Source organism: Erpetoichthys calabaricus, chromosome 7 (assembly GCF_900747795.2).
Source record: "Erpetoichthys calabaricus chromosome 7, fErpCal1.3, whole genome shotgun sequence".
Lineage (NCBI taxonomy): Eukaryota > Metazoa > Chordata > Cladistia > Polypteriformes > Polypteridae > Erpetoichthys > Erpetoichthys calabaricus.
The window spans coordinates 193,908,596-193,935,391 of record NC_041400.2 but is presented as its reverse complement, the minus strand read 5'-3'; the positions used below and the strand labels follow the sequence as shown (position 1 = coordinate 193,935,391).

At 40.4% G+C, this 26,796-nt stretch overlaps 1 protein-coding gene across 1 annotated transcript in view; it reads left to right on the top strand.

The window, feature by feature from the left end:
- Positions 1 to 21,634, top strand: part of smu1a (SMU1 DNA replication regulator and spliceosomal factor a) — a 45,409-nt gene extending 23,775 nt beyond the window's left edge. Inside the window, exons 5-12 of the mRNA XM_028805883.2 lie at positions 1,370 to 1,498; positions 4,657 to 4,776; positions 5,254 to 5,370; positions 7,605 to 7,732; positions 10,376 to 10,502; positions 16,729 to 16,896; positions 20,922 to 21,074; positions 21,294 to 21,634. Coding sequence (XP_028661716.1) covers positions 1,370 to 1,498; positions 4,657 to 4,776; positions 5,254 to 5,370; positions 7,605 to 7,732; positions 10,376 to 10,502; positions 16,729 to 16,896; positions 20,922 to 21,074; positions 21,294 to 21,392 — 1,041 coding nt within the window. The 3' untranslated portion in view covers positions 21,393 to 21,634. The remainder of the gene's footprint in view (positions 1 to 1,369; positions 1,499 to 4,656; positions 4,777 to 5,253; positions 5,371 to 7,604; positions 7,733 to 10,375; positions 10,503 to 16,728; positions 16,897 to 20,921; positions 21,075 to 21,293) is intronic.
- The last annotated feature ends 5,162 nt before the right edge of the window (positions 21,635 to 26,796 follow it).

The following is a 26,796-nucleotide window of genomic DNA, read 5'->3' as shown; positions in this document are numbered from 1 at the left end:
CCCAGTTGATTTCATACAAGGGACGCTATTGGCAGATGGCTGAGAAGCTAGATTGCTTACTTTTCTCTATCTCTCTCTTGCGCAGACTTTCTCTGATCCTGACTTAGGGGGATTGAGCAGGGGGGCTGTTCGCACACCTAGACGATACGGACGCTCGTCTAAAAATGCTGAAAGATTATCTTCACGTTGCTATCTTTTGTGCAGCTGCTTCCTGAAACGACATGCTGCACGGTGCTTCAACATACTTAAAAGCTCGAAGGGCACGTATTGATTTTTGACTGAAAAACAAACTCTGTCTCTCTCTCTCTCTCTCCCTCTCTCCCTGCTCCTGACGGAGGGGGTGTGAGCTGCCGCCTTCAACAGCTTTGTGCCGCGGTGCTTCGCATACTTAAAAGTTAAACAGCCCTGTTGATATGTTTGCTAGAGATTGTTTTCTCTATCTATGTGACATTCTGTGCTCCTAACACGCACTCCTTTGAAGAGGAAGATATGTTTGCATTCTTTTAATTGTGAGACAGAACTGTCATCTCTGTCTTGTCATGGAGCACAGTTTAAACTTTTGAAAAAGAGACAAATGTTTGTTTGCAGTGTTTGAATAACGTTCCTGTGTCTCTACAACCTCCTGTGTTTCTGCGCAAATCTGTGACCCAAGCATGACAATATAAAAATAACCATACAAACATATGGTTTCTACTTCGCGGATTTTCTTATTTCGCGGGTGGCTCTGGAACGCAACCCCCGCAATGGAGGAGGGATTACTGTATATTCAAAAAACTGACGTTCATTCTGATAGCAATAAATTCCACTGTAGTTAACAAGGCTTTGCATGTGTTTTTTGCATATGACCCTTTGAGTACAGTACTCAAATATAAATTAGTTCATTAACATAGGAAGCATATCTGTGTGGTGGCACAAATGTCTACGTTATATTTTATGTCTTTTGTCAACCAGAGTTTGCGGCCTTTTTTTGGCTTTTTACATTTATTAATTTGGCAGATACCTTTGTCCAAAGCGACTTTTGAGATACAATTGGTTACATTTCTTTTTCTAGTTGTCACACAGGCGAGTGAAGTGACTTGCTCAGGGTCACACACTGGTGTCAGTAGCAGCATTTGAACCCACAATCTCAGGGTTTGAAGTCCAAAGCCTTAACCACTACACCTCACTACCTGCTTTTTCTTAAGCTAAACTGTCAGTTCCTGTCAGAATTTCAAAACTCCTGACTCAGACATGTAGACTATACTCCTGATAATGTGTAGTACTATTCCTTTTGTTTTAGGGCATGTCAGTGAGGTGACACTGGGTAGTTAAACATTGTAAACATGAGTGTAATGGAGTTACTCACCCTTGTTCTCATCTTTCTCTATAGGCTTTGAAGTGGCAGCAGCATCAGGGGCTCCTTCCACCAGGTATGACCATCGATTTGTTTAGAGGTAAAGCAGCTGTCAAGGATGTCGAAGAGGAGAAATTCCCTACCCAGCTTAGCCGGCACATTAAGGTACATATGTCTATTGAATTGTTTTCCTTTTAGATCACCAGATTGTTTGTTTGATTTCCTTTAAGGAAGTTCTAGTTTTTAATTTCTTTCATGAAGGTTGACTCTCACAACAGGTAATCTACATGACTTGAGAGTATGGATCCTTCATATACACCGATCTGTGATCAGTCATGCCTCTTTCTTTGCACAATGTGTTGTGTTCACAAAACACCTGAAGCTGTGTTGCTCTTTCTAAGTTATTTTAAAAGGGACATTTATATTCATACAAGAGATAGTGGAATATTTTCGGCATGACATATTAAAATAAACACCAGTAAAAGTATGTAAGTTTTATTTTTCAAGATAATCTTTGTAAACACAAATAACACTTGTAATTTTTACAAAGATTTTTTGTTTACTCCAGGTTATAATGGTGTATCTAGGTGTCACAAAATGCTTTCTAAATATCTCCCAGTCTGAATTTACTAGCTCTCAAGATGCTTTTTGGAGCAGTGAAAGCAATGATTGTCTTTTTAAGCAATAGAACTTCTGTGGACCCAGTGTAGCACACTTGACTCCTAATGACCCATAACTAATCTCTATAGCAGGGGTCTCCAACCTTTTTTTTTCCCCCCCTGAGAGCTACTTGTACAAAATGAAAATGGTCGAGAGCTCCTCATGTTTTCTAACATTTACTCTCAATAGCTTATTTCAACCCAAACAAACTAAAAAGCTCGTTTTACCTGAACATTTAGAAAATGTTGGTGTCCACAACTCACATTTTCCATTAAAACATCACAAAAAATATTCAGCTCACCTGCAAGTGCATTTTGTATGTCTGTATGCATTTTCTAGTGTATCTCACTCTGTTGAATTAAAACATGAATGCTGTCAAAACAAAACAATACAATTCCAAATACACAGATCTGACTTATTCCTTTGTGATTGTGTTCCATGTCACTGTGTCACTTTATTCACAGGTCCAGTTGCATGTGTGATGTGTTTTTTAGTTAGTCAGATGACTCAACAAGAGAGGCAGGTGTGTGGTGGAGTGTAGCCCCTTAGGTTCACTCTTCTGGAGTCCTGTGTGTCAGTCTTTTTCTGAACTTTTTCATGTCAGACTCACAGACCCAAACAAAGCAGACATTTTCAGAGCTGCTTGGTGAAGATTCTTAGTTATCTGGCTCTGCTAAGCTGCAGAAATGCTGAGAATGCTGTTGAGACTTTAACTGCGCATTATTTTGAAGGTTTACTAATATATATAAAATCAACATCTGTCTGTCTGTCCACTTTTTACGAGAGAACTATTTAACGGATTTAGATCAGGTTTTTTTCTAAAATTTGCTTGAACATTCTGGTTGATTTTGCGACTTCTCATTTTGTTATGTATCAGAGTTCACTTGTGGTGCCGATTTATTTGTGCGAATCCAAGAAACACGCAGCGGGCCGAGGAGAGGGGCCTTCCTCACTAACTCGCCAGCTTCAGAGCGTGTACCTTAACTCCGCTTAGTTAGTGAACAAGAGAACAATTGTATTCAACTTTGTTTGATATTTAAACCTAAAGTGTTGATGAGTTTGAGTCCGGATATTCTCTTAAGTGTATGGCATATTAAAACGATAGATTGCAATTCAGATTGTGGATCGTGATTTTGTGTTAAAAGGATTGTGATATGATTTTTTGGAAAGATCGCCCACCCCTAGTTTGACTAATCAAGTTTTCAGATTTATGTAGGATTCATTAACCCTTTGGCGAGCTACTTGGAAAGGGGTGGAGAGCTCCAGGTAGCTCACGAGCAACTTGTTAGAGACCCCAGTCTGTAGTGTTAGCTGTATCACCCACTATCGCTGTTCCGTTCTCCATTATGATTTTTTTTCCATGGTGGCAACATGTCAATGGCCAATACGTATCATTTACAAGATATGCCCTTAAAGGATGTATGTCTGCAGTCTTCTCTTGACTGTGGCATATGAGGGGGGCGTATCCCTGATACACATTGACTAGGAATGCATGAGTCTCCAAAAATGTGTTATTCTCTACTGTTAGAAATTCAGTGATGACACAACACTGGGATGCCCAAAACTACAAAAATCATATTTTCTGAAACAAAAACATTCTCTGTAAACTACAAAAGGTATAAGCTTGTGTTTGTGTCCCTATAAATTTTGAATTTTTCAGATTCTTTCCTATCTAATCCAATCCGCTTACTTTCCCCAAAAATAACGAGTCGAGTTTTAGATGTCCTACTCTCAACTGCACTACTAGGTGATTTGTTCCATGTCTCTGTTGCTCTCCGTGTGAAGAAAAGCTTTCTAATTTTGTGCAAAATATACCCCAATCCTAACAGTGTCTTCATGTTCTTCTTACTCACTTTAAACTAAAAACAGCCTGGTTCCACAGTATTAATTCAAAAATTTAAAAAATGTGATTGTTTTACCCCTTAAACTCCATTTTCTTAAACGGATTAAAACACCCATTTAGATCAGAATTTTTTTTTTTATCTTATCAGAATGTCCTAGGGTTTGGCAGTATGGTGTTTTAATGCAGTTTTCATCGAAACTCAAAATTTTTTCAAATGTTTTTTTAAAAGCATGGGGAGACTTTTTTCGATAAGTAACCAGGTTGTTAACATCTGTTAAGATGTGTCCATGTTTATCTATGTAGCTATTTATGACTCATCAAAGGGTTTTGGAAGCAATTTGATTTCTTGACCATCGAAAGCCGATGTCATGTTAACACAACTTGTAGTTGTGGGGTTTGTCAGATTTGCTGACTGCAGTTTCTGATCTTGTCGCTGGACTATGTCGATATACACAATCTAAAATCGCTAGGCATGTCACATTTACCGACTTAATTTATATTTCTCTGTACTTACAAGTCTCTCCTTTATGATGTCAGACGCTAACTTTAAAGTTTTTTGGTTGAAGGGCGACTTAAATGTTTATCTCTTGAAAAATAAATATGAAATTGCACTTGTAGAAATATTTTTCATTTGTGTGTATGTATATATGTGTATGTATATATGTGTATGTATGTATATATATATGTATATATATATGTATATATATATATGTATATATATATAATATATGTGTATGTGTGTATACATATATATATGTGTATATATAATAATATTATAAAAAAATATTTTTTTTTTTTTATTTTTTTATTATTGTTGTAGTTTGGACAAAAATCCCATGTTGAATGTGCCAGATTCTCTCCTGATGGTCAGTATTTGGTCACAGGGTCAGTGGATGGATTTATAGAGGTGTGGAACTTTACTACAGGCAAAATAAGAAAGGTGTGTATGAATATGATGCAAATAAAATAATTGTAAGTAATGAATAGTAAATTGTTAGAATATTCATACTATGAAATATGATGCATACTCATGCCGTATATTTAGCTTACAGTGGATTGCTAGGCACCTGGACAACTTAATTTAAAGAAACAAAACTAAAAAAAAATGTTCTTAAACTTTACTACAGTCAACTTGGCAAAGCATAAAACTGGCAAATGCATGTGCAAGAAAAGAATGGTTCACAAATTTTTTTTGTGTATTTTTTTCTCTTGCACTTAAACACATCTACAGTATAAGCAAAACACTGTTGTGATTTTCATTTTCTTGCAATTATAGCCACTAGATGGTGCTAATATCTCACCAATAGATTTCAAGACAGCTCTACTAATCTGTACCTTTTTAATTGCTGTCTCAGTTTTATCTGATTTATCAATTTACTGAAAACTGAATTTAAGATAACATTCTTCTCTATTCCAGGATTTGAAATACCAAGCTCAGGATAACTTCATGATGATGGATGATGCTGTACTCTGCATGTGCTTTAGTCGTGACACTGAAATGTTAGCTAGTGGAGCTCAGGATGGTAAAATAAAGGTAATAATTCTGATCCCAAAGTAACTTTCTTTTTCCAGTTACACTATAACCATTTTCTGTAATAGTTGCTCAATTATACCATACCTTGCACGTTGTTGTGGTTTGAAATGTCAAGGTTGAGTATTGCCTGATACCATTTGAGCATTGAAGGTAAGATGCATTTGTTACGTGCATACACATACAGTACTGTGAAAAAGTCTTAGGCACTTTTGATAGTTCACAAAAAACTGTCTTCTGGATTAGTGTGTTAATAGACGAACATATTTTAGATTTTCATACATTCTAAAAAGTGAAAATTAAATACTTGAATGTCCTTAAAGAAAGGAGCTAACATAGTAACCAAACACTTTAACTCCTGTTCATAAACAGGTGATCTTTTTTGGCGTATAATAGGCCAGTGTTTAGTTAAGCAAATGTCACTAATAGGTGTTAATGATCAATGTGTTGGTTGAACCATAGCTGGTACTGAAACAAACCACTGTGTAAAGGGAATAAAAACAGACAGGAGATAAACAGACTAAAAAGGTAAGGTTGTAGTAGATTTGCTGGTTTATACACAATGACAAAGGTAAATAACAAGATACAAAGTGGTCATCCTGCATCATTACGGTCTCTCAACCAGAAAGTTAGTGACATTCAGATGTTTGCAGATCAGTTAAGTTCCTCTACTGAAGCAAAAACGAACAGGCATGGCTGGACTGGAAGTGCAGTGTTTGGCCATGGAAACTGTGTGCAGTAATTGAGAAATATATCCAGTTTACTTCAAAATCAGTAGATATCTGGCACCGTACTCGGCACAGAACTGACAGAAATCACTGGGGCTCTGGTATACCCACCTACAAGTCCCTGTGCAGTCTTATCAAAAGTGGTCTTTGTGGAAGAATTACTAGCAAAAGACCCTTCTGAGATGGAAATAAAGTCAAATCATTTACCTAATACATACACACACACACACACAAAAAAAAACAAGGACTGGTGTGCAGAAAAATGGTAGCTGGCTCTCTGAACTAGTAAACCAAAATTGGAACGTTTTTGTCTGTACCAGAATGCAGTTTGAGGGAGAATGGTGCATGGATGACCGACTATTTGCCATGAGGACTCGGTGAAACGCTGCGGAGGTTCACTGCTGACTGCTTTCCTGTAAATGGAGTTGGAGATTTGATCAGAATTTATTTCCTCTGAACTACTGAGAAGTACAGACAGTCTCTTATCATGCAGTACAATCAATTAGGCATCTGATCAATCACAACTTAATTCTGCTGCATGGCAGTGACCTCAAACACATGTTCATGATCATAAATCTACAGTGATGAGAGGAACAGGAAATCCTACAACAGGTAGTATAGCCCCACAGAGACCTGATCTCAACACCACCGAGCCAGTCTGGGATTACTTGCAGAGAAGGAAGCAGGTAAGACTGCCAAAGTCTGCAAGCTCTCCAAGAGAGCTGGAACAACCAGCCATGCAAGGACCTTCAGAAACTGCATGACAGTGGGACTATGAGGAAGCAACGGGTGCTCACACAAAATATTAATATTTTTTTCCCCTACTGCACTTTAGTGAATTTTTTAAAGAGTTAATTAGTTAATAATAAAAAAAAATATTCATTGCATTATTTTTTTTAGTGCATTCCCAGTTCACTTGTTTCCCACAAAAGCCCAAGACTTTGGCACAGAATTTAGTATGGTTTATCTTTGAAGCTGAAGCCTTCAAGGTACTACCTGCATTGAAAATTTGTAAGTACAACTGTGAAATGTAATCATAGCAACTGCAGTGTCCCTGTTTTGTGACAACATTCCCAAGCAGAAAGAATATCATCTTTGTGGAATATCACCATTTTATGGCCAGAAAACACATGAACGGAAATTCATGCACATTCTCAGTGTGAAGAAATTAGTGTTATAATTACTGTTGGTCCATTTTCATGCAGCCTGGAAAGAACTAGTCTTTGATATCATCAAGCTCATCCACAAACTTCTCAATGCTTTCTGTTGCATATTATGTAGATTTCCATTTTAGAAAGGAAACATTTTCCTCTTCTGGCTTATGCAGTATTGACTTGTTTGCTTTACAGAGTCAAAACTGTATGGGCCAAAGAGGCACATTTGTGCGTGAATGTTGTAAAATGTGATATATAAAGTAAAGGTTGGCAAAAATGCAGGGTCCTTCATACTAAATGGCAATATGACACGTCCTGTTGAATTCAATAATCTTTTTTTTTAATGTATGTGCAGGTGTGGAAGATTCAGAGTGGACAGTGCTTAAGGCGGTTTGAGCGAGCCCACAGCAAAGGTGTCACCTGTGTAAGCTTCTGCAAGGACAGCAGTCAGCTCCTTAGTGCCGCATTTGACCAGACAATCAGGTTTGTACCACAGCTGAGAAAAAGAAGTGATTTCTCATCAGGTGAAGGATGGTCTTTAATACATCCCAGCACTCTTGATTAGGCACAAAGTTTCCCAAGGCTCCATGATAAAATTCTGCCAAGATGCTTGGGTTGGGCCATGTTGCAGCAATATTGTAATTTTTGTTTATTTCTTTCTTTTTTTAACAACATGCTAAGTAGTATGATTCAGTTCAGCAAAATTTTCCTGTTCATTTTCTTTTTTATGTGATATTTGAAGTCAAAAATTGAAGTCATATACAGTGAAACCTTGAGATATGAGTTTAATTCGTTCCGTGACCGAGCTCGTAAGTCAAAATGCTTGTATCTCAAATCAATTTTCCCCATTGAAATTAATTGAAATGAGATTAATTCGTGCCAGCCCCCAAAAAACTACCCCAATTTTTTATTAAATGTTGTCAACATAAGAAAAATGTGTTTATAATGAACAAATATTGTATACAAACAAAATAAAACCTAATACATAAAAGAGAATCTAAAGAAATAAACAGATGTTGGCGAAGCCGATTAGCGTATTGTAATGTTTTTTTCTTTCACTTCACTTTTGCTTAACTTAATTTTCTTCTTCACTAGTTTTTTTTTTTCTTTTTTGCCACGCTTTCGTCACTTTCATTTGCAGGGCGTTTCAATAGAAACCTGTCCAAGGAGCTTTGTTTAGTCCTCCCCTTTAGAATGTTTCTGAAATGAGTTAGGCGAGTGTCATTAAATAGCACCGCTGCACGTTGTTTGTTTTCAATAAAGTAAAGTGTTAGGCAAGTGTCATTAAATAGCGCAGCTGCACATTTAGTTTCTTTTCAATAAAGTCAAGCGTTAGGCAAGTGTCATTAAATAGCGCCACTGTATGATCAGTTGTAATTTTTTCAGGGTGTTTCTTTTCTTTAAAGTTCGAAAATCTTTCCCACATTGCAAACACTTCCTTTATCTCACTTTTAGAGAGAACCTCCTCCGCGACACCGATCTCCTGCAGAACCTCCGTACGTTGCTGCATCTGTAGTTCTGTCAACTCCTCTGTCGTCAGTTCCTCGGAATGTGCGGGGACAAGCTCTTTGATGGCTTGCATTTCGAATTTTGGCTTATAACTCGACAAAAAATTGACCTAGTGACGGCTCGTATCTCAAAAAACTCGGACATTGGGGCACTTGTATCTCAAGGTACCACTGTATATATCTCTTTAACCAAAAAAGTGTCATTTTTGTACACCTAATAATAATAATAATAAATAAAATGTATTTGTAGGTACCTTTCTAAACACTCAAGGACACTGAACAATAGATGAAACACAGATTATAAACAAACTAAAATACAAAAATTAAAATCAGACCGAGCAATTGTAATCAAAGAGAAAAAGCCATCTTAAACAAATGAGTTTTAAGTTTAGATTTGAAAAGTGAAACTGATTCAATATTTCTAAACTCAGATGGTAGTGAGTTCCAGAGCTGGGGAGCAGAGCAACTGAATGGTGGTAAGACGGGTGAAGGAGACAGTTAAGTGGATGGAGGAAGAGGATCTAAGGGTACTGGAGGGAATGGCAACATAGAGGAGGTCAGACAGATATGGAGGGGCGAGGTTGTTGAGAGCCTTAAAAGTTAACAGAAGAATTTTGAATTGAATGCAGAACTTAACTGGAAGCCAATGAAGCTGCTGCAAAACAGGAGTGATATGGTGAATAAGAGGGGGTTCTAGTAATGATGTGGGTGGGCAGCTGAATTCTGGACCAGTTGAAGCTTAATAAAGAGATTTGCGAGAAAGACCAAAGAAAAGGGAATTGCAATAATCGAGACGAGAAGTGACAAGGCTATGAACAAGGATAGCAGTGGTGTGGGGCGAATACGATTAATGTCACGCAAGTAGAAATGTGCAGACCGGGAGATGTTTATGATGTGGGACTAAAAGGATAAAGTACTGTCAAGGATGACACCTGTGGGGAAGGGGAGACAGAGGAATTATCAATAACAAATGAAAAATAATCAGTTTTGGATAATGTTGATCTTGTACCAATGAGGCGAACTTCAGTTTTGTCACTATTTAATTTTAAGAATATTTGAAGAAATCCAGGATTTGATTTCTGCTATGCAGTCAGTAAGTGAGGAGGGTGGAAAGGAACCAGTAGGTTTGCTAGTGAGAGAGAGCTGGGTGTCATCAGCATAACCGTGGAAGCTAATGTTATATTTACAAAAGATATTAGGGGCCCCAGGACAGAGCCTAATCAGAAAAATAAGTAGCTCACTCCATCCTACTTACTGTTGTTTCATTTTTTTAACTTAACAAAAAGGGTTTCAAGCATTCAGTTTCCACAGTAATAATGAGGGGGCTCGATTTTAATCTGAGATCGTTCGCATATCACATTTTTTTTTAATATTTGGCTCTTCCCCACCCACATATACTCTACTATCAACATTTCCAGCTCTCTTGTACCGTGTCAGCAGTGATGAAAATCTTAATGAATGGCAGGTACTGAAAGCATTCTTGTTCATAGAGTGGCCTTATTGGCTTAGATCGGATTGTTGAACACAATGTGCCTTTTTCTGACCTAAATATGTATTGAACTATGAGCTAATACTTTTTTTTTTTTTTTTTTTTTTTTTTTGGTGTGTGTGTGAATAGGGTTCATGGCTTAAAATCTGGAAAAACACTGAAGGAATTCCGTGGTCACTCTTCCTTTGTCAATGAGGCTACCTTCACACAAGATGGACATTATGTCATAAGTGCGTCCTCTGATGGTACAGTGAAGGTAAATGAGAGTACATTATTAACAAACTAGGGGGCTCCGCCCCCTGCTCGCTTCGCTCGCCAACCCCTGGTGTTGGGAATGACAAAGAGCGTGATGTATGAATGAGATATAGAATAGTGTGACGGTGTAGATGATGCAAATAGAAAGCAAACAATAAAGTGTGTGGCACAGTGTAAAGGGTTATTTGAAAATTTCTTTGTACACGCCGTTTAAGTGTAAAAGGTAATTCCAGCTCAGAACTTGTAAGGTCATTTAAGATGGTTATTGTTGTGATCAGAGTCAAGTTTGTCAGAGCTTAGAAAGAGTTGTGTCTCTCCAGGAAGTAATAGAATGACTTGGGTATTAATGTTTTCCATATTAATATTTTTTGGACATAATATAGTGCGTTGTGTTAAAAGGGGCATTTGGTCTAATGAGATTGCTGTTCCAAATGTCTCTGTAACTAAGTTGTCGCAGATAAAGGCTTGAGGAATTGTAACAATATGTGCTTGAAGTCCAGCTGTATTGGTGAGTGTACCATCTCTCAGTTGTAATAAGCAATTGTTATGATGTGGTTCTGGACATCGTATCTTTTTTACTAACTGTATCTTTTGAAAGCAATGCCAATTGTCTGCGTATTTTAAGGTGCACTGAACAATAGCTGAGTGCATGGCATCTGGAAGAATAGCTAATCACGGTCTAAAATCTCCTCCTCATAAAAGTACCTTTCCTTCAAATCGAATATTATTATTCATAAACGTTTGTAGAAGTTTATGAATGGTGTTGAGTAAGTGACTTCATGCCATTGAACATTCATCAATAAACAACATTTTTTCAAGACGGATGTCACGTGCAGTGCCACCGTTAATGTTCATAGTGGATACCGATTTGTAGGATCTAATGTAGTTGATAAAGATTTCACTTTCAGGTACATCGTCAGTTATAAGTCTCTGTAGATATTCAGTATATGAATGTAAAGAAGGCAGTCTAATTTGACCCTTTTGACAACAACGTGTAAATGTATAACTTGTATTGCCAGTTGTTTCTTCAGGGAAGTGAACTGAATGACAATGATTGCAAATGACATTCATTAATCCGAATGAATTTTCCTGGTGTATGTTTTCCCTGTGCCGTTTGAGAGGCGCGTTCTTGCATGTGTAGTATTTGGGACGTGTTGTTTTGGAGCTGTAATCAATTTGCCTGTGCTGTGTGAGAAGCCCGTTGTAGCCTTCGCTGCCATTAACGTATGTCTGAGACGGGAGGTGTTTCGTTTTGAATCCGTGCCTATTGCGATGCAGCACTTTGATTGATAGTTTGCGTCATGTGGATCTAGGATGTAGATTTGTGCATATTTGCGTTGTTGATTTGTTTCAGGGTGCACTGTTCCAATGCGATGCAGTATTTGTGCACATATGCGAAAGTAGTAGGGGCCATTGCCTTTTGGTGGCCTGATATTTACTCCGTTAGATGCAAAAGCAAATGAACTATTGTAGGATCTAATGCAGTTCATAAAGTTTTTACTTTTAGGTACATCGTTAGTTAGAAGCTTTAGTTGAGCTTTGCGTTTTTGGAGTCGAGACATTTTTTCTTTTCGAAATATGGATAAGTAATAAGGAGAATTGCACTCACTGTTAATATGGAGCCTTTTCTGCGGTTGAACGGTTAATAGTGCCTTATTGAAATGAAATCCACCTATGCTGCATAGCCGTCTATTTTGTTGTTTCTTTCGTTTTCGTGTGTTTGTTCCTGTTATCCTTTCCTTTTCGTTTTGTACCTGTGACCGTGTATTCATGACTTGTTTCTTTCTCAGCATGCGAAATATGGATAACTAATAAGAAGGATCGCAGTCACTGTTAATATGTTTCTTTTTCTGCAGTTGAACGGTTAATAGTGCTTTATTGTAAGGAGATCCACCAATGCTAACACCTATGCTGTCTAGTGTGAAGGTGTTGATGTTCACTTTAGAATATGTGGCTTTGGGTGTCACTTCTTATGGATGTGTGTGTGTGTGTGTGTGGGTGGGGGGGTGGGGGGGGGGGGGTTGAGGATTGTTGTCGCGCGAGCGTCTTCTTTCTTTTTGTGTTCCTGTGTCTTGTTGAATCCCCCTCTTTGTGTGTGTCCCGTCCCTTGCTTGAAGGGTCTGTGGGGTGGTTTTGTGTTCTTTTTTTTTGTGTTCCATGGGCTTGTTGAATCCCCCTCTTGGTGTGTGTCCCGTCCGGTGCCTGTAGGGGGGGGGGTGCCTTGCTGTTGTGCGCGAGCCTTTTTTTTTTTTTTTTTTTTTTTTTTTTTTGGGTCTAGTTTCGTGTGCAATGTGTTTCGTGCTTTGCTTGCGTTTGAATACTTTTTTATGTGCCGTTTCCTTTTTTCGGTGCTCTTTGCGCCTCATTTCTCAATTTTTCCTGTGCTCACTCCTTTTTTCTGTGGTCTTGTCCGTCTCTCGCGGCCCCTCATCCGCCTCTCCCGCCCTCTTCTATCCGCCTTTCTCGGCTCCTCAGCCGACCCTTGCGGACTCTTTTTGCGCCTGCGCAGTACGTCTTTTTGCAGCTACGGCCCATTGCCGGATGTGCCTGCGTCCATCATCCGGTTTAGCATTCTCGGTTAGTAATATGGATAGGGAATGCAGAGTATATTACATTAATTCAAAGCAAAATCCCAAACGGTTGGTTCACATTTACTTCACATTGCTGGAAGAAAAACTGGATAACCAAGAGCAGAGTTTTGGGTTAGAAACAGTTTGGTTCCTTCTGATGACAAACATGTGATTTAACTCTTTTATGGCTAATTTATTTCTTTTCCTTTTCTCCGAGGGCTGATTTTTTTTTTCCTCTCAAAAAAATTGGTTTTCTAAAAAAAAAAAACACACACAGCAATGGTTTCATACATAAATCGATGTAAAATACTTATTTATGCGAAATGTAACTGTTTTATGTTCCATGAGCCCCCACAGTATGTACTGTAAATTCACAAACTTATTGTGTACTTATTACATATCTGTTTGACTCCTCACTCATAAGCTGAAAGGCATTTTCTGGGGGAAAAAAACAACTACCTGTCGTTTGTTTTCGATTTCCCGATCACTTCCATCAAAATCCGAGTTCAATAAGACCGTCTGATTCAGCAATAATATGCAAGAAAAATAAATAATGCATAGAGTATTTTGCTTTGTGCACTTTACTCTACGCTACTCATGCATATACAGGGATTTGACGTCAAGTCAAAGAGTCTTAACGGTCCTCCTAGCAAAGAGGGTCTGCCTATAACGTAACTAAGTTTTGTTGACATTTACAGCCGATTATCATCCTCTGCCCTTAGATGTCGGCCAAAGTCAACATCCGCCTTAAGAGAGTTAAAGCTGATTCTAAAATTGCCTTTCCCACCTCATTCCTCTTGTCCCTCAAGCTATTTTTCTGGATCTTCTTTCATCTTTTTCTTTTATCTTACTCAGCGGAAGCTTCAGATGACTAATTTCATTGCAGAGAGATTATTTGTAGCCTCCCTCTGGAAGTTTCTGTGTTTTTCTGCTTTTCTTGTCTGAAAATCTTTGTTCTGCAGTTTTGTCCCTGAGTTGTCCGTGTGCCATTTTAACAAATCTTCCAGCTCCAGTAGAATGGCTTCATGCTGTGCAGTTGGGAGTTAGTCCATGATGCAGTTTCTCCCTGTTCTGTTTTAATTTTATCGACTCCCCACAGGGTGGTGCATGAGTCTTTTTTTTTTTTTTCTGTTGGGAGAAGAGGTTTTATTATTTATTTATTTTTTAAAATTCTATGCTATATATTATCTTTCTACATAATACGCTACCGTGGCTGTTCGTTTGTCTGTCCAGGATTTTAAATCGCCTGTAGCTTGCAAACCGTTTGAACGATTGACCTGAAATTTGTTACACATATACTATGTGAAGTCTACTATCTGCTTTCCGGGGTGATGATTGACCTCCAAGGTTATTCCTCTTTTTTTTTTTTTTATTGTATTTTATTGTAGAATCAACTCTCGGCAGCAGCTAGCAGTGCGGTGCATGTGTACGGGCGCCGTTCTTATCTCTACCACCTTCGCCGTCACTTCCCCTACCTCTTCATATCTTAAATCATTCTTGAGGCAGATTGAACACTTAAGTGCCAGCTTAATTAAAGAAACGTACTAAGTAATTGCGACACAAACACTGACTTAATCAGTTTTAATGTTAAATGACGCAGACTGGAGAAGAAGCGGGCCACTAGGGTGGAGAAAAGAAGAACTGCTCTGGAGGCAGCAAGCGCATCAACCTCTGAGCAAACGAATGATAAACGTACAGAGAAAGAGGATGAGAACTATAAGTCAAGTGTATTCACTGCACGTTATTGTGCAGTGTGCCGTTACTGGTACAATATAATTTGAGGTTTATTTTTAAACCCATTTTGATGTATTTCTTTTTCTTCATAAATTCTTCACTTAATTTGACATTTTAGTACACCTTGCTGTGCCTTCTCATAACTCTGCTTATCCAGTGTTTTACTCCACCCTGGTTCAATGGTGCTGGACTATTGTACTTTTCTATTTTTATTTTTTTTTAAGGTTACAATTCAGGCTTCATCTCAGACACATTTAACTGAGTGTATAACTTAACCAGCCCATACTTGGAGTATTTGTACGCTGATGCTGCTTTATTAGGGTTGTGTTCTTTGTAACACTTTAATGAATGCTGACTGTTTAGAAGCAGGATGGCTGTAATTGACACAGTTTTGTACTTTAAAGGACGTGTCCTTCCATAAGGTACTGAGTAGCATGCCTATATAATCCATAAATCACTTGTGTTTTTGTAAATAATTAAAATCAGAAACGGGAGTTGTATAAATCCAAAGGAAAAAAATTAGACTGGGATATCAAGTCAAATCTTTTAACCTAAACTTTCAGACAACAAGTATTACACCATGGATGGTATAAAATCAGACATTTTTATTTTCAGTTTTGCATTAGTGTTGGATCGGAACTAAGGGTATTGATACTAGGTTTAAGATCTCAGTAGTGATAGCAAAACTGTTTTTTGGTAAATCACAGATAACTCCAAAACACCATCTTACTTCCACCTCTGTGATGTGCTGCAGAATCGTTTGCCAGTCCATCCTGCCACCCTATGCACCACTTCCCTCGTGAACCCATGAAGTCCTGATTGCATCGTAACAATGGGAAGAGTGTGTTGGGGTAGGGTCTCCTGTTAAGTCCAAGTAATGTCAAAAGAATTGAGGAGTCGGGGAGTTTCCCTGTGATGACCCTATTATGTTGGAAGAAATTTTGGGGAATAATAGAGTCCCCTGTGAAGTCCCAGTCATGTCGAAAGAATGGGAGGGGGTTCCCCTGTGAATTCTTGTTCATGCTGAAGTGGTAGGGTGGTGGGGTGCCCCTGTGAGGTCATGATCGTGTTGAAGCAATTTCCTTAGTGAAGTTGCAATCTCGTTGAAGCTTGTACTTCCTTTTTTGTGATGTCTATAAAGCAGATGTTCTTCCACTGCTTCAGTAGCAATTTTCAAAGGAAGCAGAGGTGGGGGAGGATAGCGACGCACCTGTCTACTTCTAGTACTGAAAATCCAGAAATGCTAGTACCGTACCATTTTAAAAATTGTTTTTTTAGCTGCTTTTCCGGTACTGGTATACTGCGCATCCGTACTTTGCACAAATATAAAATGTACAGTAACTCAAAGTGGGCTATCTGAGCAACCATCAATGGTCTGACAAGAAGAAAATAAATGGCTTGGAATGACCAACTGAGTCCTGTTCCACTGGAAGGCAGTGTCAAAACTTCAAAATTGGTAACTAACTTGACATAACTAATTTTCTTCAAGAAGGAAGGAATGATCAAATATTGCTGCAAGATGATGTGCAAATATAATACAGACTTGTTTATTAGAAATTTTTTAATGCCTTAAAATCATGGATATTAGTTTTGGTAAACATCACAGAGAAATGAAAACTAAATACTTTTTAAGGCCATCTTACTTTGACAACAGACACCACTAGTTGAATGAGTTAACCATGCGTAGGTTTACCCAACTTGGCTGCCTTCCTCCTCATGTCTTCCTCCCAACATTTTCATTCTCATTATCTTTGTACTCCCTGTTGGCTTTACTCACCTCCATTACAGTGTATGCTTTAATTCCGTATCTCCCCACATTTTGCATAATATACCATTTTTTTTCTCTTATTCAACATTACAGATGATGAAATGATAAATTTAGTGTTCTTCTAATTATACTGACGTACCATTTTTTATTCACAGGTCTGGAATATGAAGACCACAGAGTGTTCCAACACCTTCAAGTCTCTGGGTGCGACAGCTGGAAGTGACATCACTGTGAATAATGTTATCTTGCTACCCAAGAATCCTGAACATTTTGTGGTGTGTAACAGATCCAACACTGTCGTCATTATGAACATGCAAGGACAGGTATGTGTGACCCCTCCACCACCAACCACACACACACCCCTTTTCCCAAACCCGTATTGGATTTGATCTTTCACATTAATTGCACATAAATGTGGAGACAACTACAGTAATCCCTCCTCCATCGCGGGGGTTGCATTCCAGAGCCACCCGTGAAATAAGAAAATCCGCGAAGTAGAAACCATATGTTTATATGGTTATTTTTGTATATTTTAAGCCCTTATAAACTGTCCCACACTATTATAAACATTTCACGCACAATTATACAGCATAAACCCTTTGTATTCTCTTAGATATTAGGTAAGATTCGTTGAAATTATGTATGTAAACACAGTAAAATGTGTGTACAGTGACACTAAACTATGTACATGTAATAAGTACTGTACGTAAATAATTAATTATGGTTACTCACCAACAATGACACGACGACTTGTCCGATAACGATGAGTTTAATTTTACTGCACAACAAAGGATAGTGTTACAGCTCTTCTAAAGGAGCCTCTTCAGGCGACTGTAGCACCACCATTTTTCTTCTTCCATCACTCTTCAATCCAAATCCCTAAAGCAGATTCCATCCAGACTACTGCCTTATCACGTCCACTTGCAACTCGTTTTGCGCCCTGGTTAAAGGACACTGCGGCCGTAGATCTTATATGCTTTTCCTCCTTTTTAAATAAAAAGAATCGTGGACTCATTGATGCTGTAATGGTGTCCTGCGGCGGTGTAGCTGTTTCCTTCCTTCAACATATCCAAAACTTTTACCTTTTCTGCAATCATTTGCATCTTCTGTTGGCGCTTGTGTACGTTAATGCTGAATGAGTGAGATTAGTACTTCCTGGTTAATGCGGCACTCCGTCGCTGAGCCAATCAGCAGCACACAGGAACTTAACCGCGTGCTCTGATTGGGTAGCTTCTCAGCCATCCGCCAATAGCGTCCCTTGTTTCAATTCAAATGGGCAAATCAACTGAGGAAGCACACGTACTGTAGACCGCAGACATCCGCGAAGCAGTGAAAAATCCGCGATATATATTCACATATGCTTACATTTAAAATCCGCGATGGAGTGAAGCCGCGAAAGACGAAGCGCGATATAGCGAGGGATCACTGTATACCCTTGGTGTCCTCCTTATTAGGTCCACCTATACATTTCCAGGTAGAATGTTTTATGCTTCCACAAGTAAGCCTGCGATTTGCTAGCGAATCGGAAATCCAAGAATGGCAATTTAATTACATACGCATATCTGTAGTAAAGCGGCCTCGTTCTGTGGAGACGTGATTCCGTTGCCTTTGCTGACACCGACTGCTGGCAGAGTGGAGCACAGCAAGTTCAGCCCTGCGTCCATATCCGGTTTACGCCTTGTAGTTTGGACGTCTGGGGATTCCGTACTGTAATGTGATTCACATATGCACTGAATCCTCTCATTTTTGTTTCCTCTGTGGCGGGCTCATTGCAGTGCGCGTGCGCCTCGATGCGCCCTGCGTCCATATCCGGTTTACATCCTTTGGTTAGTAATATGGATGGATAAGAGCCTGGACAGGTTATTAGGTACACCTGTCTAGTCTCGTGAAGGATGATTTTTATCTTCAGAACAGCCTGCACTCTTTATTGGGCCCACCTGTCTAGTACCAGCTGGGATGCTTTTTCCTTTAAGAATAGTTTGAATTCTCCCAGGGACAAATTCAGCAAACTGCTGGAAGTATTCCTTAACCCGCCACATACTTGGGGGTTAATGCAGCCTTGGACGCCAGATACTTTTTTTGTTGCACTTTTAAAGTAAACGTCACAATTCACAAAGAAAAAGTGAAATTTTAATGGAACTTTTTTTTTTTTTTTTTACCATGCAAAGAGCATCACAATTACTGCAACACTGATCATTTTACACATTGCTAATGAACTGTCTTCTTCTTTCGGCTACTCCCGTTAGGGGTTGCCGCAGCGGATCATCTTCTTCCATATCTTTCTGTCCACTGTATCTTGTTCTGTCACACCCATCACCTGCATGTCCTCTCTCACCACATCCAGAAACCTTCTCTTAGGCCTTCCTCTTCTCTCCTCGCCTATCAGCTCTATCCTTAGCACCCTTCTCTCATTATACCCCTTATCTCTCCTCCTCGCATGTCCAAACCAACGCCATCTCGCCTCTCTGACTTTGTCTTCTAACCGTCCAACCTGAGCTGACCCTCTAATGTCCTCATTTCTAATCCTGTCCATCCTCGTCACACCCAATGCAAATCTTAGCATCTTTAACTCTGCCACCTCCAGCTCTGTCCCCTGTGCCACCGTCTCCAGCCCATATAACATAGCTGGTCTCACTACCATACTGCAGACCTTCCCTTTCACTCTTGCTGATACCTGCCTGTCACAAATCACTCCTGACACTCTCCTCCACCCCTGCCTGCACTCTCTTCTTCACTTCTCTTCCACAATTCCCATTACTCTGTACTGTTGATCCCAAGTATTTAAACTCTTCCACCTTTGCTAACTCTATTCCATGCATCCTCACCATTCCACTGAACTGTAAAAACTATTAAAAAAAATAAAAAAATAACCTACTAGAACAATATGTACAAGGTGCAACTTACGCCATTGATGAAATTCAGTAAATCACCGACCCAACTTCACTTGAACTGGCTGCACGCAAGCACACAGAGGCAAACGCTGATACTTACAGGCTAGTGTAGTGCAGCGGCTGAATCCTAGGGACAGTGAGGCTGCAGGGGGTGCCAGTCGTCATGAGTGGGCTGCTCAACGAGTGTACGGCAGTGACTGATCAGCTCCGGCGTGCTGGCAAATTGCACTGGCAAGAGACTATAGCCGGTTTCGGCGTTCAATGAATGTACATCGCCAAATATACTCGGCTCTGGCGTACTGGCAGATTGCATTGGGAACAGACTATAGCCGGTTCCTGCAGTTTACGGGTTAAGTTTATTTTATTTTATTTATCCATCCATCCATCCATCCATTTACCAACCCGCTGAATCCGAACACAGGGTCACGGGGGTCTGCTGGAGCCACTCCCAGGCAGGGTGCCAGCCCACCGCAGGACACACACAAACACACCCACACACCAAGCACACACTAGGGCCAATTTAGAATCGCCAATCCACCTAACCTGCATGTCTTTGGACTGTGGGAGGAAACCCACGCAGACACGGGGAGAACATGCAAACTCCACGCAGGGAGGACCCGGGAAGAGAACCCAGGTCCCCAGGTCTCCCAACTGTGAGGCAGCAGCGCTACCCACTGCGCCACCGTGCCGCCCTATTTTATTTATTTAAATCTTTTTAATACTTTTATTAATAGTTTAAACTCGCATCAAAACAGATTGGAGCAAAATAATAATAATAATAATGCATTTTATTTATAGGGGCAATGTATAAACATCATTGCTGGTGTATTCGGGAACATTTGAACATGTTTAAAGAGTACTACCATTGAACTAGGGATGTTCAAAAAGTTTCCACACTTTAATATTTTCATTGGAAACGTTGAAGGCAGGAGGAGGAGGAGTAATTGGGCATTAAAAAGTTGGTATGACGCTGGGAAAATTGCATCACAAACGAAGGTGACTATGTAGAAAAGTGGTGTCAATTATTTTTGAAATCCTTAATAAAAAGTGTGGAAACATTTTGAATGTTCCTCGTACAAGGGTCCTGTACATGTAATGAGGCCCCTGACATGGTGTTTTGACACCGTATTGATCTGTAGAAAATAAGCCTGGTTGTGCGATATGTAAAAAAGTGTTTTATAATTGTGCCAATAGTAGCAGGGATGTGGTTTCATCTTGAGGATGAAAACTGGTTATGGTGGGTTAGGGGTGGGAGAGAATCTGTAGAAGCGTCCCACTCCCTCACAGTGCCATTTACAAAGAACACAAACTTTCATTGTAGCTTCCTTGTCAAATCGCAGGTCAATTCTGTACATCAGATTTGCACAACTGTATAAAATCACATGTAAATGAAGTGTGTTCAAGAGTGTTCTGTGGGTTCAGTCCGTTTTCAGCAATGCTCTGCACTTGTATTTCAGATTGTAAGAAGCTTCAGCTCTGGTAAGAGAGAAGGTGGTGACTTTGTGTGCTGCACTCTGTCGCCTCGAGGAGAATGGATCTACTGCGTTGGAGAAGACTTTGTGTTGTACTGCTTTAGCACCGTAACAGGCAAACTGGAGAGAACTTTGACTGTACGTATTGAAGTTGGTGTTCTAGACAGTTCTTAACTCTCAGCTCAGTTTGGGCACAAATTAGGAGGAAGCTGCCCAAGTAGGAGAGCACCTCGCCTCCAATGCCCATGTCAAGGAGCCGAGTTAATGTTAAAGGTCCACTCCTCTGCTCTTTGTGTAGTACGTTCTGATCTTGACCTTTTGTTAAGACTAACACTTGGCAACTCTCTTTTTGTTCAGGTGCACGAAAAAGACGTCATTGGCATCGCCCACCACCCACACCAGAACATGATTGCCACTTACAGTGAAGATGGCCTGCTAAAACTTTGGAAACCCTAAACCTTTGATTTAAAGGACTGAACTTTTTAATTTGTATGTCTGGATGGGACATTAGTTAAATCTCCTTTCATATCATTTATTTTATAGTAGTTTTGTGTATTGTGTTTTTTTTTTTTTTTCTTTTTCACTAACTTTTTTGTGCTCTTTATTTTCCAGATTTTTGTGTCTGGTAATAAAATGGAGCCAATCCAAGTGTGTTCTGGATGTCAATTAACCAAACATTGAACTGTCAAAATGAAAAAAGTCATTTGCTTTTGGATGTGTACACAGAATATTTCTTATACATAGTAAGACCATCTCTTTCAATCACGTCGTGCATTTAGGAACCTCACCTCACTGGATGTGGTAGGTAGGTAGGCCTCAGCTCCGTTGTCCTTTGTGCTGCTTGTTGTCTTTTTTTGTCGGGCATTGCAAGCCGTCTTGTTGATGCCAAACAACGTTACACATGGGGCATGGACACTGAACAGTTTGGCATTTTTATATATTATTAAAAAAAAAAAAAAATTAGATCTGGACCACCATTTATTTAATATCTAATGCTTATTAAGTTTATTACATAGAGAATTCACAGCACCTGCCCTGCACAGAGAGATTTCACTTAAAATTCTTTTTGTTGCCTATAGATGACAGCACCTGCCCTGCATTCCAAAATGGCGGGGAGACGGTTGTCAGTCGAATGGTTGCATAATTAGATCTGGGCCACCGTGTGTGTGTGTGTACAGTCAAATGAAAAAGTTTGGGACCCCCTCTTAATTCTTTGGATTTTTGTTTCTCATTGGCTGAGCTTACAAAGTAGCAACTTCCTTTTAATATCTGACATGCCTTGTGGACACAGTAGGATTTCTGCAGTGACATTAAGGTTATTGGATTAATAGAGAAAAGCCAAGCAAACTGGCACCTTTTATTGGCTAACTAAAAAGATTACTATTGGATTAATAGAAAATATGCAATATGCATCATAACAAATTTAAGACAGGTGCATAAATGTGGGCCCCCCAACAGAGATATGACATCAATACTTAGTGGAGCCTCCTTTTGTCCTCTAGATGCTGTCCTCCTATAGCCTCTGATGAGTGTCTGATTCTGGATGGAGGTCTTGTTCACCATTCTTTATACCAAATCTCTCCAGTTCAGTTCAATTTGATGGACAGCCTGCTTCAAATCATCCCATAGATTTTCAACGATTATTCAAGTCAGGGGACTGTGACAGCCAATACCTGATAGCAGACAAGGTGGCATTGTCTCAGTCTGTAGAAGTCTGTGCCTGTGTCCCTCCATGGATATGCCCCACCAAACCGGTCATTGTGAACGATGTCACAGGCAGCATAACGTTCGCCACGGCTTCTCCAGACCTTTTCACATCTCTCATGTGTGCTCTCATCTGTGAAAAGCACAGGGCACCAGTGGTGGACCTGCCAATTCTGGTATTCTATGGCAAATCGAGCTCCACGGGGCATAGTCAGGCCCTCAGCCCACCATCATGAAGTCTGTCTCTGAGCAAACATTCACACCAGTGGCCTGCCTGGTGGAGGTCATTTTGTAGGCTCTGCCAATGCCCATCCTGTTCCTCCTTTGCCCAAAGGAGCAGATTCTGGTGGGTCCTGCTGATTAGTTAAGAACCTTCTACAAGGGGCCCTGTCCAGCTCTCCTAGAGTAACTGCCAGTCTCCTGGAATCTCCTCCATACCCTTGAGACTGTGCTGGGAGACCCAGCAAACCTTCTGGCAATGCCACGTATTGACGTGCCTGCCATCCTGGAGAAGTTGGACTACCTGTGCCAGCTCTGTAGGGTCCAGGTGTGGCCTCATGTTACCAGTAGTGACCCTGACTGTAGTCAAATACAAAACAGACAAGGAGGGGAAAAATGACAGTGGCCTCCACCTGTTAACCCATTCATTCCTGTTTTGGGGGTTTGTCTTATTGTTGCCCCTCTAGTGCACCAAAGCAGCTGAAACTGATGCACAAGCCCCTTGGCTACTTCACTGAGCAGCTCAATAGCCCACAAGTGTCATTGACTTGATGCTCTACTCTCATTATTTTTTTTTTTGAGCAGTTTATATTGATATCACAATTTCCAGGGGGTCTTAAGTTTGCAGATACTTTGTTTGCCCAGACTGTGGTCTCTGAAGAGCCTAAACTTGAAGTCCAAATTCTCCACTCACTTTATAAGCCCTCAGGCCAAATTTATAGTTTGTTAGGATAAAATCTATCATGTAAGATTCCTACTTTGTACCCGACAAAGGTGATTCTTGCCCCCCACCAGTGTTCCCAGATAACATTGCTTGACTTTATCACATTTCCAGTGGATCCCAAGTTTATGTACACTTGGCTAACAGCATCTTTGAGCAGGTTGGAAAATTCCAGAAAATGATGTTGGGGCCTTTAGGGAATCGGCTTCTGATGACCGATGTATCTCAAGGCCGACCATCAAACCCACGGCCTCTTTGCTTGACATGATGGGAAAAACCAAAAAGTCAGCCAAGACCTCATGGGAACCCCTGTGGGCCTCCACAAATCTGGTTCATCCAAACACATGAACACCACACCATCAGTCTCACACTAACCAGTCCAGATAAGCACCTTCAGACAACTTGACTGGGGTTACTCACAAATGGACGAGTAAAGTAGTAGTGGCCGCAGCATGGAATCAACTCTAAACATGATCACGTCAAGCTGGCAGGTCAGAATCTACCAAGCAGGTGTCTGTTTTAACTGTCTGGGTCAAAGGCAATTCACAGTCACGCTTGTTCAAATCGACCAGTGCTTCAATTTTGTTCTAAAACTGGCATTGCAGCTTTTCATTTGCCAATGTGGTTTTGGACGAACACATGAATAATGTCAAGTTATCACAAATGTACCATCACGTGGCAATCGGGACAATTTGTTTTTTGCAAGCATGATGTTATTTCATTTGCTAGATGGCAACAGACACAGAACTGACGTCACCCCTAATCTCAACTGAATTCTCCATCAATACGGTACACCCCTAGTCTCCCTCAGGGAAACTGAGCCATACCTCTGATTGTCAAGTTTTCCAAAACACCGCCAGCTGCAACCAACTTGGCTTAAGACGTGAACAGATCTGGCCGACTAAATCCATTAAGTGTGTGCGCCAGTTTGAGTTTCCTACATCCCCAATGTACAGCAAGAGTTGCATTAACGATGGCAGCGCCAACATTCCACCTTAGTAACCATCTTATAGCAAACTGATGCACAGGCATTTTTAGGCAAGGTTTATACTTCATGCCAACGCCAGCTACAGTTTTACTGTTTATACTCGTCGTGTATGTGCTTTACCCAAATCTGGAAGAACCCACCAGGTGGTAGTGTGAGATATCATCACGGGGAGTACAGGTTTGACTTCACTGTGTTGTGAATTGCCTGGACCATCCAATCAATTCTGAGGACACCTTACTGCAATCTCTCTGCTAAGGATGTGTAATGATTAAATCCATCAATGCAGGGATGTGTCCATTCCAGCAAGCATCGGGCATGAGGCTGAAACAATCCGCAGACAGGCATCAGCACAGCACAAGGTGAACACAAGCACTCGCATACACGCTGGTGTCATTTTAGTGTCACCAAATCTGTAGATCGTTGGAAGGAAAATGGAGCCCACTGTGGAAATCCAGCAGCAAAACATGAGAACTCCAGTGAGGCGACTCCCTGCGACACAGCAGTGCTGCCACCATGTCACCCCCATGTGTGTAATTAACAGAATTCATTTAACATACTTGACATCACTTTCATGCTGAAATGCACTAGTGTAGAGAGTTGGAAAATCATATTAAATGTGTTTGGTGATCTATTGCTGTTTGCCGCTGCTGTCACGTCTGCAGGAAGCCGAGGGGGTAAACACACAGAAGATGGGATGCGAGACTTCAAATGTGTCGTGTCATTACGATCGAGAATACGCGACGCTCGAATAGATTTTGCTTCACCACTTCAAACCGTGCACATCGATCCTGAGGGCAGCTCTCTGTCACATCTACCAATAGAAGTTGGAACGTGACAGCTGCGTTTACCGTCACACTACACCTAGTTCTCTTTCCTCCCCCCCCACCCCCCCCAACTTTTTGCTGGTACTTTCAACTCCACTTCGCTGCAATGCAGGTTTTGTTCGCTATACACGCCATTGCTAACTGCATTCGCTTCTCCGCAATTTCCATTTTGCTGCAATGTCTTTAATATTCCCGTTTCACGATTTTCAGGTCAGTCGGCTTCAGATAGCCACAATGGCCGTGCAGGTCAGTTTTCTGCTTACTGTACAGTCGTCTACTCTGTTTAAGTGCATGACCTCCAGCCGAGATCGGCACGTGATCTTAAGTGGAGTCGACTGCACTTGACTTTATGCAAATAAGGACCGCGCAAGTCACGTGCACGCCAGTGGAGAGTCGACTGTAGTTCATACACTGTACAGAGAGACGACGCCATATAAAAAGTCGACCGTGCCAGGCAGATGCGTGGGCGGTGTCCGTAATTTCAGTAACTTAGAAAACTGACGGCACTATGCCAGTTCTGGGTGCCTCGGCAGCAGCTGCCTGATGGAATGTCAACTAATGACTTTGATCGTTTCGTTGAAATTGACAGTAATGTGCCAACAAGTGCAGAGAAAACGGACGAAGAGATATGCTAAAGCCATCTACTCCAGCTGCTTATCAACTGAGACTCGACTGACGTCAGACTGCACCTGCCATGGTACCGACGTCCATGCAGTGAAGAGCTCGGATTTTATAGACACTTTGTTAATCCCAATGGGAAATTCACAATAAAAGTGATCAATAAATAAAAATAGAAAAGTACACACACAGTCATACACGGAGCTGCTGAAGAGACTGCCACTCTCGGCGGCGCCAGATGTATAATAATACGACCCTATCTACTGGATGTGATTTGTACAAAACGTTTTATGCACCATCCAGCCAAATTCATAACCGTCGTCCAAACCAGGCATAGACAGCAGATTTTTGTCACGTGTGAACCAACTCTGAGTAAATGACGACATTGCTTAAATTGAAAAATTAGCAGCTGTAGACCGGCAAGGCTGTATGTATTACGTGTACTGTAATCTAATTTGACTACATTAGACGATTAAACTATATATTTGAGGCTGGTTAGTAACAATAAGTTGCATTTACAGTAATCCCTCACTTATCACGGGAGATAGGTTCCAAGGCCGACCGCGATAACAATTTCCGTGAAGTAGGGACACCATATTTATTTAATTATTTAACGTGTATTTGGATGTTTTTAAACCCTCCCTGTATTGTTTACAACCCACCCTTTATTAATAACAGGGACAACTGCTAAGCAATATGAAATCGGTAGATAAGTTTACACTTACTGTATAGCAAAGTACACGTAGCTATATATGACATGGTGATGAATATGCTGCGCAGTAAAAA